The 12,737-nt window shown below is 52.9% G+C and overlaps 2 protein-coding genes and 2 non-coding genes across 11 annotated transcripts in view; 3 read left to right on the top strand and 1 right to left on the bottom strand.

The window, feature by feature from the left end:
* The window catches only part of RCSD1 (RCSD domain containing 1), a 29,918-nt gene extending 24,956 nt beyond the window's left edge, over window positions 1-4,962 (top strand). For 3 of the 5 annotated variants that reach the window (XM_023945013.2, XM_086884142.1, XM_023945022.2), the window contains 2 exons: window positions 1,090-1,284; window positions 1,856-4,962. In XM_023945013.2, coding sequence (XP_023800781.2) covers window positions 1,090-1,284; window positions 1,856-2,566 — 906 coding nt within the window. In that variant the 3' untranslated portion in view covers window positions 2,567-4,962. The remainder of the gene's footprint in view (window positions 1-1,089; window positions 1,285-1,855) is intronic. The other 2 variants (XM_023945016.2, XM_086884141.1) reach the window with 1 other exon arrangement.
* A 652-nt stretch (window positions 4,963-5,614) lies between these two features.
* The window catches only part of MPZL1 (myelin protein zero like 1), a 41,658-nt gene continuing 34,535 nt past the window's right edge, over window positions 5,615-12,737 (top strand). For 2 of the 4 annotated variants that reach the window (XR_015285419.1, XM_086884162.1), the window contains exon 1: window positions 10,471-10,584. Coding sequence is in view for 2 of the 4 variants with exons in the window: in XM_086884162.1 (XP_086740288.1) it covers window positions 10,506-10,584 (79 nt within the window). In the remaining 2 variants the exon portion in view is untranslated. Of the gene's footprint in view, window positions 6,223-10,465; window positions 10,585-12,737 lie in introns of those variants that run through there. The other 2 variants (XM_086884160.1, XM_086884159.1) reach the window with 2 other exon arrangements.
* TRNAP-CGG (transfer RNA proline (anticodon CGG)) lies at window positions 5,891-5,962 on the top strand. The gene has a single exon. It is a non-coding gene; the product is annotated as a tRNA-Pro (tRNA).
* Window positions 6,351-6,422, bottom strand: TRNAP-AGG (transfer RNA proline (anticodon AGG)). The gene has a single exon. It is a non-coding gene; the product is annotated as a tRNA-Pro (tRNA).

A 12,737-nucleotide genomic window follows, 5' to 3' on the forward strand; every position in this document is an offset into this window, starting at 1 on the left:
AGAGCAGGTCTGGCAGTGGTAACAGGCACCAGAAGCAGTCCAGTGATCCCCAGGCGTGTCCATAAGCATGTCAGTGCATGGATTAGGATCATTTGGATCTGTGGAGTACACGGCCGGGCATGGGCATGGCAGCAACACTGCTTGAGCAGGGAGCAGGGGCAGGAGCCTCAGTTTAAGTGCAGCTCTTGACAGAAAATGAGGGGAACTCTGGATGAGGCTTCCTCCAGCTCTTTCCTGACAGCATTATCACTCACACTGAGTCCCCTGCACTCAGTGGGGAGCTGGCCTGGAGCACAGGCAGTGACAATCCTGGCAGTGGGATGTGTGCTCCAGGCTCTGTCTGTCTGGTGTGTGTGCCTGGAAGCTCTGCACTGCACTTCCCTCATCTGGATTCCTGCAGATACACACAAACACACCCAGCGCTTCCTGCCCTTTCTGTGTTTCTGTGGTGCCTGATCTGCACTGCTGAGGGCAGCTCAGCACTCCATGGCCTGAAGACAGAGCGCCCTGAGCACGTGTCACTGCAGAGCCTCCTGGCCACCCTGACACAACCTGAGCCTATTCATAGCTCTGTCCCTCCTGGTGCACCCAAGGACATTTGCCTAGGGGAGCTTCTCAGTGAGAGGCCAGCAGGAATTGTTTTGCCACAGCTAGTCACAAGCTTGCTGCTTTCCATGGTCGTCTCACAGGTGCACAGGTCATTCAGAAGACCTGCAGATCAGGCTGGAAAATGTGAGCTCCAGTTGGGCACACGAGGGAGGGTTTAAATCTTGAACCATTGCTGGCTGTGCATTCAGATTTTTCAGCCACTGGAGACTGTGGTGTCTTGGCTGGGTCACTGGAAAATCCCAAAAGGCCTCAGGATGACAAAAGAGCATGTCCAGAGTTCCAGCTGCCAGGGAAGGACAAATGTCCAGTCATAACTTCTCTGCCCAGACTTGTTTGTTGACCGTGTCACCAGGAGAAACCCACAAGCAGGAGGTCTGTGGCAGCTGAGAGATGTGGCAGGGCAGGGGTTCCCCTGTGTGGTTATCGTGTGCAGCACACGCTGCTGTCACGCATGCCCCTAATGGGGGTTTCTCATTGCAGGCCAATCTGGCTTTTGCTCCAGCTGCTCTGCTGCCAGGAGTGTCTCCCAAAAGCCCTGGGCTGAAGGTCCTGGTTTCTCCATTCAGCACGCCTCCCTCCACACCCACCAGCCCAGGGACTCAGCCCCAGCCCAGCGAGACACCAGTCAGCTTTGATCAGCCCCCAGAAAGCACTCAGCTGCAGTTCTACAACAAGGTAGGATCCACCTGCTGGGATTCCTCCATTCCACAGGGCTTGCTTATTGCTTGGAGATGGAGAGGAGGGGGAGGCTGAGCCCTCAGTCCTGCTGTGTATTTGTGGCCAAGAGGGAAGAGCTAAGCACCAGGCTCCAAACAGCCTTTCAGTGTAGTTGTGTGCAGCCTCCTCTCTGCCTACCAGCGGCTCCAAGCAGCCTTCCTGGCCCAGTGTGGCAAGGAAAGGATGAAGGGGCAGGACCCAGCCCCTCAGCTCGGCAGTAGCGGGGTGGCTGTGCAGGGAGTGCTGTGAGCAGGTGGTGCCACAGGCCAGCAAACATCTGAGGTGGCTGAGGCTCAGTTTAAGGAGCCACACAGGGCACAGCAGTTTCTCAGGTGTTACTAGAGCTCAGCTCTTAAGTGAGGAGCTATAACCTGCCTTCACTACCACCAGCTGGAGTACAGACTCCTTCCTCAACCTGCCCAGAGTAGAAAAGGCTGGTACATCCAGTGGTATTTTCCCCTGTTGTCCTTTCCTGCTTTCCATTTCCACTCCCTTGACTGCTTCAATGTCTGCTTTTCCTGCCTGCCAGGTGCGGACGCGAGGATCGATAAAGCGCAGGCCTCCCTCCCGGAGGTTCCGAAGATCTCTGTCCGAGTACGGGGACGGGGAAGATTTAGGGATCAATTTGTCTTCTCCAGAAAATGGTGCCAGGGAAGATGAGGTCTTTGGGCCCAACGGCAAGACAGAGGAGGTGGAAACAGGGAGCAAAGAGCAAAAGAAAAAGGCAGGGTCTGATGAGAAGCCCCCATCAAGGAGAGGATCCAGCAGATCAGAGGATGAAGAAAAAGGCAGCAAAGAGCAGAATAAACAGGCAGAGTCTGATGAGAAGCCCCCATCAAGGAGAGGATCCAGTAGATCAGAAGATGGGGAAAAAGGGGAAAAACAGGCAGAGGAAATTACTCCTTGCAAGAATAACACAGGGAATACAAAGGAGGAGGAAGTGTGTCATGATGCCCCAGGAGAGGAGAACTCTCCTCAGCCTCCCTCTGGAAACAATGAGATGTGTGACAGTCCCCAGGGAGAAGAGCAGCAAAGCGCTGCCTGTGAACAAGGAAAGGGGGACAAGGAGAAGGAGGAAGCTGAAGCTGAAACAAAGGAGAGCAATGAAAACACAGACACACTGAGAACATCAGACACTGCAGAAACAGCATTGGCACCTGAACAACTGCAGGATGCAGTGGGATTACAGACTGCCAGTGAGCCTGCAGTGTCAGTCACGCAGGACCAGGGCACAGTGTAGCTGTGACACACAGGTAAGATGGGCCAGCGTGATGGTGGCTCCTGAGGCACCTGGGGGTTGTGCTGTTAGCAAAAATGGCAACTGTGACAGAACACAACAACAATTTTGCTGCTTCCCACATGTCAAAAGCCTCAGATCTCAGGCCTGCAGAGACTGTGAAGCAGGGTACTCAAAACAACCAGCCCTCCTGGGTGGTGTTACGGAGAGGATGGAAAAGAAGCAAAGATGATTCTGGATTCAGTATAATGGAGAGGCTCTACTCACCAGGCACCCTCCTGCATTGTTGTTTTGAAAGTAATCTGAAAGTACTTGCAGTAAAAAAGCACATTTCCCCAGCAGTAACCATGTATACACTATATCAATATGACTCCTTACATATAAATATTTATATGTGTGCACACATTGTATGTATACATGTGTACATATATATATATATACACCCTATGTGTTTAGCTTGTTAGCTTTGCCAGCAAACCCAGGGTTCACCAGTTTCATGATCAGCTCTGAAAGCCTGCAAGCATGAGCCTTTGCCACTGAAATAAAGGAGGATTTGCTGTGGCTGAAGCAGGTCTTGTTCCATGCACCTTGTGTATTCTATAACAACTGATAACACAGCCAAATGCCTGAGGAAGTGTCTCATCCTGCCTCAACCACCTCCTCTTCAAATGCTTCCTTGGTTTGGCAAGGAGCAGCTGAAGGAAGGATTCTGGTGGTCAGGCTGCAGCTCACCTTTGCCTCCTAGCACAGAAACCACCAAAGTGCCCCCAGGACTTCCCAGCAGTGTCTTTGCTTAGACCCATGATTATTTTTCATTATTTCCTTACTCATTTTCCCTCTCAAAAGGACATACCCAATCAGGGCAGAGGAGACTTACCATGTGGACAGGAGCCATCTAACCCAATCAAGGTGGAAGCTACTGGAAAACCTTCAGTGGCAGAAGAGGAGCAGAATGCAGAAATCCCCTGATGTCCAGACTCATCACAGAGCTGAGTGGCCACTCGCTGGCTCTCTGCTTTGCACCATCATATCTTGGGATGGCTGGAACAAGAGACTGCAATCTCTTCAGAGTTCAAAACTCAGGTGTTGGCAGGCATTCCTTGGTGATGTTTGGGGACTGAGACCTGATACACTCTGTCCTGGAGGCAACAGCTACCACCACTCACAGTCCTTCTGCTTCTTCATCCTACTCCAAAATGTCTTTTTCTTCTCCCCTGCATTGGTCTTAGATGAAGTTCATCAGTTACGTACATACATACACGTATGGTGCCTTTTTGGTAGCTTCTTTTAAAGTATTTTGGGTTTTAAAACTTCAGTAAATAATATTTTAACAATAGGAATTTTTTCTCCATATGTGCTGTATGGCAGACAATATGAACTCTGAATACGGGGAAAACTCCTAGAAAACTGATCATAAAACTATATAAATATAAAATATAAAAATAAAATCTCTTTGAAGTGGGGCTGATCTGTGAAAAAGCCACCTGTGGTAGGCTGGTAGGTCCTGTGTGCTTCAGCTTTGTGGTGCTTTTAGCGTGGTGGAAAGTGACAACCAGCAGATTGTATGCAAAGAAAAGATGTGCTGAGTAGCCCAATAGGGCCGGTTTTCTTATCTGGCTCTGGGCTGAAGTCCAGATTTAGAAGGGCTGCTTGTCCATCAATCTTTCTCACTTCCAGACCCTGTCCAGTCTGTTTTGAAACTTCTGGTGTGTGGCCACCCGGAGTCACTCATGGTAGAAAGCATCCCAGCTTCCTGGAAACAGCCAATTAATTTTGTGCAGGTCAAAGAAGAAGTCCTAGCTGGCCGAGTTTCCAGCGGCATTGCCTGGCTGAATTGGCAAAGCTCAGGCAGCCAGTCCCTCTGAAGTACTTATGTGCTGTCCTAGATTTGCATTCACTCTTGGGCTACTGAAAGTCATGGGCTAGCAGTCACTATGACTTTAATCTGGAGAGTTTTTGGGGAAAGGTGGATGTCAGACCCTCACTTGACCAGTTTCCTGACAGCAGTGCCTGAAGCTGTGCTGGCCACACAGAACAAAATGTCCATACTGTGATGTGGACTGAGGTCACACTTGCTGAGAGCCAGCAGCACTTGCCCTCCTGAATTTTCAAGGGGTTGTTGGCAAACACGACCTTTGGAGCCATGCTGTGGAGCATTGTTGCCTTTGAATCCATTTTAATCTGCTTGCTCTAGCTTGTATTCCAGGGCAGGCTGCAGTCACTGGCTGCCCCCTGTTTCTTCTCTCAATGTCCCATCTGGATGTGAGTGGTTGTGCCTTACTGTACATACAGATACATGTGTGCCTGTGTAGAGAACGTGTATGTGTGTCCCGAGCTCGGGAATGGAAATCCGAGGGAGAAACAGAATAAATAAATGGTGGAATAAAACCAAAGCAAAACAACAGTCTGTGTGTTTTGTTTCCTCCTGGAGAGATGAAGAAACTCGAGGAAGAATGGACAGAACTGGTAGCAGATGGCAAAATAGGGGTGAGATTTCCACTGGCATCGGGACTTCAACATTTAAACCTGAGAGGGCAAATACTGAGGAACGGGGAGGAAGAAGACTTCTCGAAAAGAAAATCTGGGATGCAGATTCCACGTTCCATGTGGAAACAGGAGGATGTCAGGAAGCATTAGCAGACAGAGCACATGAGGGACGAGCGGGATTCCAGCCAGGAGGGTGCTGTGTGAACCCCAAGGCGATGCCCGTGGCTCCCGTGGCCGCTTGTCCTGGATCGGCCCCGGGAGGCTCCGAGCGCGCCCGGGACCCGCTGCGACCCCCCCGCACCGCCAGGGGGCGCAGCTCACGGCGCGGCCCGGCACGAACCAAAGCCGCTGGCGCGGGGGGGGTGTGGGGGTGTCCCATTCTTCCGCCTCCCCATCCTCTGGGAACGAGCTCGCCCGGCTTCCAGCGCCACCGCGCGCGCGGAGCGGGAGTGGGAATGGGAGTGGAAGTGGGAATGGGAGGGCTGGGCTGTTCCTGCGCTCCCGGGATGAGCGCGGGAGCGGGGTCTGCGCGGGGGAAAGCAGAGGAGCGCCGCGGGGGCCGCTGGTCCCCCCGCGGGGACGCGGAGCCACCGCTAACGAACGTAGGCTCGGGGGAAGGGCGATACCAGGGATTACCCTGAGAAAGGAGACGGAGGGGACGAGCAGGGAGAATGGCCGCGGCCCCCGCAGTTCGGGAGAGCAGCGATGTGTTCTGGAGCGCTGGGCAAAGCCGCTGTGGGGTCGGCAAGGACAGACCCACACAGGCGGTGACACCAGCGGCCGGGACGGGAGGAGGCGGGACGACACTGAACTGCTGAGCTGGGAAAGCACCTACAGAGCGGCTCGTTGGTCTAGGGGTATGATTCTCGCTTCGGGTGCGAGAGGTCCCGGGTTCAAATCCCGGACGAGCCCGCTGGGAAGGGGGTGCGGCAGCGCTCCTTATTTTGCCGCCGCGGGGCCCTCCTGCGCTTTTTGCGCCTCGGGCCCGCCCGCAGCGGCACCGGGGGCGCGGGGACGGCGCCGGAGTCTGCACGGTGTGCCGGGGTTGAGCCGCTCGGAAGGGCGAGGAGCGGCCCCGCAGCGCTTTCTCGGTGGAGGAAAAGCGGGGGCTGCCTGGGAAAAATGGGAGCAGCGACGTCCGGTGCGAGACGAAGAGGAGCAGCCGGTCCTCGGTGAGTTCTTAACGCTTTTTCTTGCACTAAAAAGGAACGAGCGGGTCTCGTTGTCAGGCCTGTCCGTGTCCCTTCGCTGTGCGCAGGAGTTGCCGTTGCTGCGGAGAAGGAAGAAATAAAAAAAGCCTGGGCTCGTCCGGGATTTGAACCCGGGACCTCTCGCACCCTAAGCGAGAATCATACCCCTAGACCAACGAGCCGCCGTGAGATGGTTGTTCTCTGCTCTGCACAGGAACGCTCCGCTGGCGCCTCTCGGCCCCTGCCCGGGACAGCTCCGGCCCGTCCCAGCTCCCGCGGCCTTCCCGGCTCCTGAGGGGGCGCAGCCGCGTCCCTGTGGCTGCCGGCGCCCCCCGGGTTCCTGACGGGCACCGCGGCAGCCCTGTCTCCCTGTGGGTGCGAAAGCTGCCCGTACATTGCGCGCCATCGGCCGAGGCAGCCAGGCCGCAAACCCCAGCGCGGTGAGGGGAAATTCGTGGTTCATTTCCATAATTTCAAACTGTACCACAGCCGAGTAGAGGCAAAGTCATTTTCTTAACTTACAGATGATGGTTTTATGCAGACTTGCTTAAACAGAGTCTTGGAACGCTGATGTTGGTCTGGGTGGAGGTCACTGTTACCTTGGCTTTTGCTGCTGTACAGTAACAGCCTCTAAACTAATTTTATTTTGCCTGTAGTCCAATATATTCCAAGAAGCTGGGGGAAATGTAGGAGGGAGAGACAGGAAAACAAATTGCTTCCATTTTATGTACTTTCTTATGTATCAAGGCTATCAGGAAGACTCATGGCTGGAATTGTTCCTTAGCATCCCTTCAGCTGTGGAATAGCTCATCATTCCCACACTTTTCCGTCCAGAGTATTCCTGAGAACACTTACCCTTGCACAGTGGGTGATCCAAGACATTCTTCTCAATCAAATTATGGGAAAGCCAAGTTACAGAAGACAAGGCTTACAGGGAATGTCGTCAATATCTGTAAATACCTCAAAGGTGGGTGGCAAGAGGATGGTGCCAGGCTCTTTTCAATGGTGCCCGGTGCCAGAATGAGGAGCAATGGCCACAAACTAAATCACAAAAAGTTCTACTCAACATGAGGAAGAACTTCTTTGTGCTAATGGGCCAGAGCACTGGGAACAGCTGCCCAGGGAGGTCATGGATTCTCCCTCTCTGGAGACATTTAAATCCCACCTGGACATTTCCTTGTGTAATCTGTTCAAGGTGACCCTGCTTTGGCAGAGTGGATGGGCTGGATGGTCTCCAGAGCTCCCTTCCAGCCACAACGGCACTGATTCTGTGAAAAATAGTTCCCAAACTCTTCAAAGTCTGTATGCAATTACTGTGCTGCTGCCAGCTCTTGAGTTTTGAAAAAAAAAACCAAAACAGCCCTGCGTTTTTAGTTAACCAAAGTAAACATGAATGTGCCATTATCTGTTAGTCACAGTTTCTCCTGACTTGCAGAAGAAAAAATATTGCTGTAAGGGACACAGAATGCTTTCTTGTACAAATAGAGCCTGGTTTTTCCCTTTTTCTCTCATGCTCTTCTATTACTAATTCAAAATGAGTGTGTTGGGTGGGATATTTTTTGCAGGAGTGCATATCTTTGCACACTAAACAGTGTATACTGTACAATTCCTTTAGGATGTACAGAGATGCAGGCTAAAGAGAAAACAAAACCATTACAAATGTAAAATCAGTCTAAATATATTTTCTTCTCCTCTAGAAGTTATTACCCCCCACACCCTTTTTTTTTTGACACCGAAATCCTGCTTGCTTTCTGTGGCAAGCTACTAGAGAACTCTCCAAAACAAAGGATAACAGGGAAGTCAGGGCTGTTCCTTTTGCAATGTGATCTCAGCTCTGTCAGGGAAGGGAGAATGTAGGCAAGGGCTGTGTGTGCCCAAATCAGGTTTTGTACGCAAAAAGGGAACATGTGAGCTGTGTGAAGGACGGTAAATTTGAGAATAAGAAAAATGCAGTTTTTAAAAAGCAATTTATTTAGGTTTACTGCCTTGCAAAAATACCCAGAAGGGTGAAGCTTGGCCTTTTCAGAGGATTGAACAGTTTTGAAGTGTGCTGGAGGACCTGGAAGTAGATAGTGAACTCTGGGTACTGAGGTGCTTCCATGCTGGTAAGGGCACTTCCAACCACCCAGGAGAGCTGTAAGGTTGGGCAGAGTTTCCATGGAGAGGAAGAGCTATGAAGAAGTATTGAGAAAAAAGGGCTTGGAATGAAAGTCTTTCTGCTTTCTGTCAGTTCCTGCTCTATTTGGAAAGCAGGGGTACTGATGAATTGGCTAAAGACCCACCCACAAGGGAAGTCAAATGAGGTGCCAACCAAACAAGGTGACATTTCCCTGCAATACAGAGTTGCCTGTGTGGTTGATATTTATTCCCAAGAGGTGCCCTGGATTTCTGCTAGCCTGGGTTTCTAGAAAACGTGTACAACAGTTAGATGAGGAACGTGCTCCAGAGCCTCCCCTTAGGGTATAAATAATGGATGCATAAGCTGTTACATTTTAAATCCCATGGGAACTGTAAAGTGGTGTCTGGAATCACAGGTGGGGAAAAAAAAAATAATCTGCCTGCGTTTTTGCAGGCTTGCTTTGTCACAGCCCTCCTCAGCATGGCACACGGTGGCCTTTCCTGTGGCCTCTTTCATCTGCAGATGTGATGAGGTGTCCAGAGAGTGGCAGAGAAACTGGTGACACAGGGATCTGGGCGAGGACCAGCATCCATGGAGCCCTGGGCAGGAGCAGAGCACCCCACAGGCTTCTGGAGGCTCAGGGATGCAGTGAGCAATAGCCTCGAGATATGACTCAGCTTGTGCAACTTCTTTAAAATGCACGGTTGGGAAAACACGGCACAACAAAGAGGTTTTCAAAAGCAAGGAAGGAGAGGGAAGGATGAAAGCTTGGTCTCAGAGGGCGTGTAGCAGCTGGGAGTCCAGTCAGCAAGCCGAGGGAAATTCCAAGCAGGTATTTTCAGGCGAAAGGCAAAGGTGGTTGTGCGATTGGTGCAGCAGGAGAGCTTCTGAAGGAGCTTGTGCTTACAGGCAGTGCACGCCAAAACAGGCTCTCTGAGTTAACAGAGGCAGGATTTCTGCGGAGGCAGGAGGAACCACCAGTGTCTGTGCTCAGAGCTTGCTGCAGCGCTCTCCCGCTTCCCTTGGGACAAACCGGCTCCGTGTCGTGCGCCCGGGGGAACTCGAGGCTGGCACAGGGACTGGGGCACTAAACGAGCACCGGGACCTGCTCCTGCTGTCACTTCCCTGTTGGAAACGAGGCCGAGGGATGCACAGCGGGAGACTTCCATAGCTCAGAGTGCTCAGACACCACACCACAGTGATCAAACCACTGTGGTCCTTACGGGCCACGGTCACCCTCAGCTCCTGTGGCGTTCTTGACTATGGGAAGCACAGCTCCACTGGAGTGACTGTCCAGACAGGGTCAGTGCCAGCTGGAATGGTTGGTACCGTGCCTCCAAAGGCACTTGGATAAGCATCCTGCGCTGCAGGGTATCTGTTGGACAGCGCCAGAGCTCGAGGCCACCCTGTGAGGAGTGGCTGAGGGAGCTGGGGATGTTCGGCCTGCAGAAAAGGAGGCTCAGGGATGACCATATTATTCTCTACAACCATCTGAAAGGAGCCAGTTGGGGTTTGGCCTCTTCTCCCAGGGAACCAGCCACAGGACAAGGAGGACATGGCCTCAAGCTGCAGCAGGGGAGGCTCAGGTTGGACGTTCGGGGAAATTTCTTCACAGAGAGGTTGATGAGACACTGGGATGGGCTACCCAGAGAGGTGCTGGAGAGGTGTTTAAGGAAAGGCGGGACGTGGCAGTCAGTGCCGTGGTCAAGTTGACACGGTGGTGTTGGGTTATAGGCGGGGCTCGATGGTCTCACAGGACTTTCCCAGCCTCACTGACTCGGCGATTCCGTGATTCAGCGTTTCTGTGCGCCCCGGGAAGCGCCGGCCGGGAGCGGCCCCGCAGCGCCCGCGCCCCCCGCAGCACCGCCGCTTGGCCGCAGGGGGGCGCCAGCGACACTCCCGGCTGGGGGGGCGGGACAGCGCTTTCCCCGCGCCCATAGGTGACATTGACTTGACTGATGGCCCCTTTGTCCAATCGCCATGGAGCAGCGGGGTAGGACGCGGGCGGGGCGAGCAGGGCGCGGGGGGTGTGCGTGATTGACATCAGCAGCGGCCAATGGCCGGGCGGGGCAGGGGGCGGGGGGCGGGCCCGCGGGGCCGGGGGCGGACAATGAGGGCGCCGCGGGGAGGCGGCGGCGGCTGGAAGATGGCGGCGGGCGGAGGCAGCGCGGGGCGGCCCTGCGCGGCGTGGCTGCTGATCGCCGCCGCCGCCGCCCTCACCGCCGGTGAGTCAGGGACCGAGGGAGCCGGTTCGGCCCTTTAACGCAGCTCCCGGGGCGAAGGGCGGTTCCGCGGGCAGGACACGGCTCTGCCGCTCGCTGCCCACCCGGTTGGGAGCCGGGTTGGCGGCGGCCGAGGACGCCCGTCCTCACGGGAGGAAGGGTCGGTGTGCCGGGGACAAAGCCCCCGGGAGCCGGCGTGGGCAGGACAGGGCAGGGGGTGCCAGGGCAGTGATGCGCGGCGGCCCCGTGTCAGCGCTGGTTCCACAGAATCCATTAGCTTGGAAAAGATCCCCGAGATCATCGAGCCCGCCCTGGGACCGAGCACCACCGTGGCTTCTTCACTCCGGGGACGGGTGGCGCTTGTTGAGAGAGCCACGGGGTGACCGAGGAATGGGGACGCTGGACTTGTGGTAAACGACTTGATTCGGTCACTGGTGAAGTATTTGGGTAGAGGGGGAATTATGTCAGTCAGATGATGCGTTTATGACTCGTATAGGTGGAGAGTAATCGCAGAACGGGTCGGGTTGGAAAGGGACCACAGTGGGGTCATCTGGTCCAGCCTCCCTGCTCGGGCAGGGTCATCCCAGAGCACATGGCACAGGATTGCGTCCAGATGGTTCTGGAATATTTCCAGGGAGGAGTACAGGGCTATGTGAGAGTAGCGAGAGTGATGCTTTACTACGCTGTGGCTTATGTTCTCAGAGGGCAGAGGGTTCCACACATCACTTGGACTCCAAAAGTTACGCACATTTCTCATGCCAGCTCACTGTTTATAGATGCTGGGCATGGACAGTGAGGGAATATCCCGTATGTATGGATAATGATGGATATCTTGAGTTGGCAGTACTTGCTTAATGGGTAAAACTTTGTGAAGTGCTTCAGTAGGAGACATTAAGAAGGCTGATGCCTCCTTAGTTCATATGTCTGGAAAACTGTGTAAAACTATAAGTCCATCTGGGAAGAGGTTTATGAAGAAACTGTGCTGAGTGGTAAGGAACTCTAAAATTTATTTCATAGAATTTTAGAATTTAGCTTGGGACAAATCTTAAAGATTATCTTGTTCCAATCCCACTGCTTTGGGCAGGGAAATGTTTCACTAGACCAGATTTCTCAGAGCCCCATCCAGCCTGACCTTGAACACTTCCAGGGAAGGACCATCCACAAGTTCACTGGTCAACCTGTTCCAGTGCTTCCGTTCCCTCACAGTGGAGAACTTCCTCTTAATATCTAATTCCTATTATTATTCCTCTTCCTAAATCTGTTCCCAAAGAGCATTGTTTGTATTTGTTTAAGATGACTGTATATTACAATAAAGAAGTAGAGATACTTAAGGCTTCCTGTGTATCTTCAGAGACAGTATTTAGGATTAAGTATATAGATGTGAAATATGCATATATTACAGTAAAACTGGGGTCTTTGGAAATACATATGAAGGCAAGAGAAGGAAGCACGTTTCCCCTGACCACAATGAAAGGTACAGCTGAAGTAATGCTATAGGTGGGTGGGAGTAGTAGGTCGTTGTAGAAGGTCTAATTTATTCCTGTGTTGGCTTCTTTCCTTGCACATCCTTAATCCTCCTGTCTGCTTTGAAAAGCAAGGTTTACATCTCTGCATGGCCACAAGTGATCAGAGTGCAGGCCCTTCACCTCTTTTGCATACCCAAAGGAGTTTGGTGATAGGAAGGAAAAGATTACCTTCCTCTGAGTTTGGGGGTGCTAAGGAGTCCTGGGTAATCAGTGCTGTGCATTTCTTCTTGCCTGTGCCACTCAGGCTCCTGATGTTTTCTCAAGGACCTCCCCGTTCCCTTTTCTCATGCTGGACTTTTCCCCTTGTGAGAGGTTCAGAAATCAAAACCTGCCTTTTTTGGCAGGGGCAGGAGTGGTGTTTGCAGAGGGCTGTAGCTGCTCCCTTGCTCAAGTGTGGCGTGTGGCTGGGTGATGTGCTGCACGCGTGGCTGCCGTGCCTTGTGTCTGCTCTTCTGCCTCTTCATATGCTCTGTGTCAGGTCTGCTCCTGTGGCAGGTAACCTGCAGTGGGACAGAAATATTGCTTAGGGTGCTGTGCTGTGCAGGCCCCATTGAACACCACAGCCTGCTCTGCCAAGCCCGGTTGCTTCACAGATAAGCAGAGATAACAGAGTTCTAGGCTTGTTTTCGT

This window comes from Cyanistes caeruleus, chromosome 3 (genome assembly GCF_971803275.1).
Source record: "Cyanistes caeruleus chromosome 3, bCyaCae1.hap1.1, whole genome shotgun sequence".
Classification (NCBI taxonomy): domain Eukaryota; kingdom Metazoa; phylum Chordata; class Aves; order Passeriformes; family Paridae; genus Cyanistes; species Cyanistes caeruleus.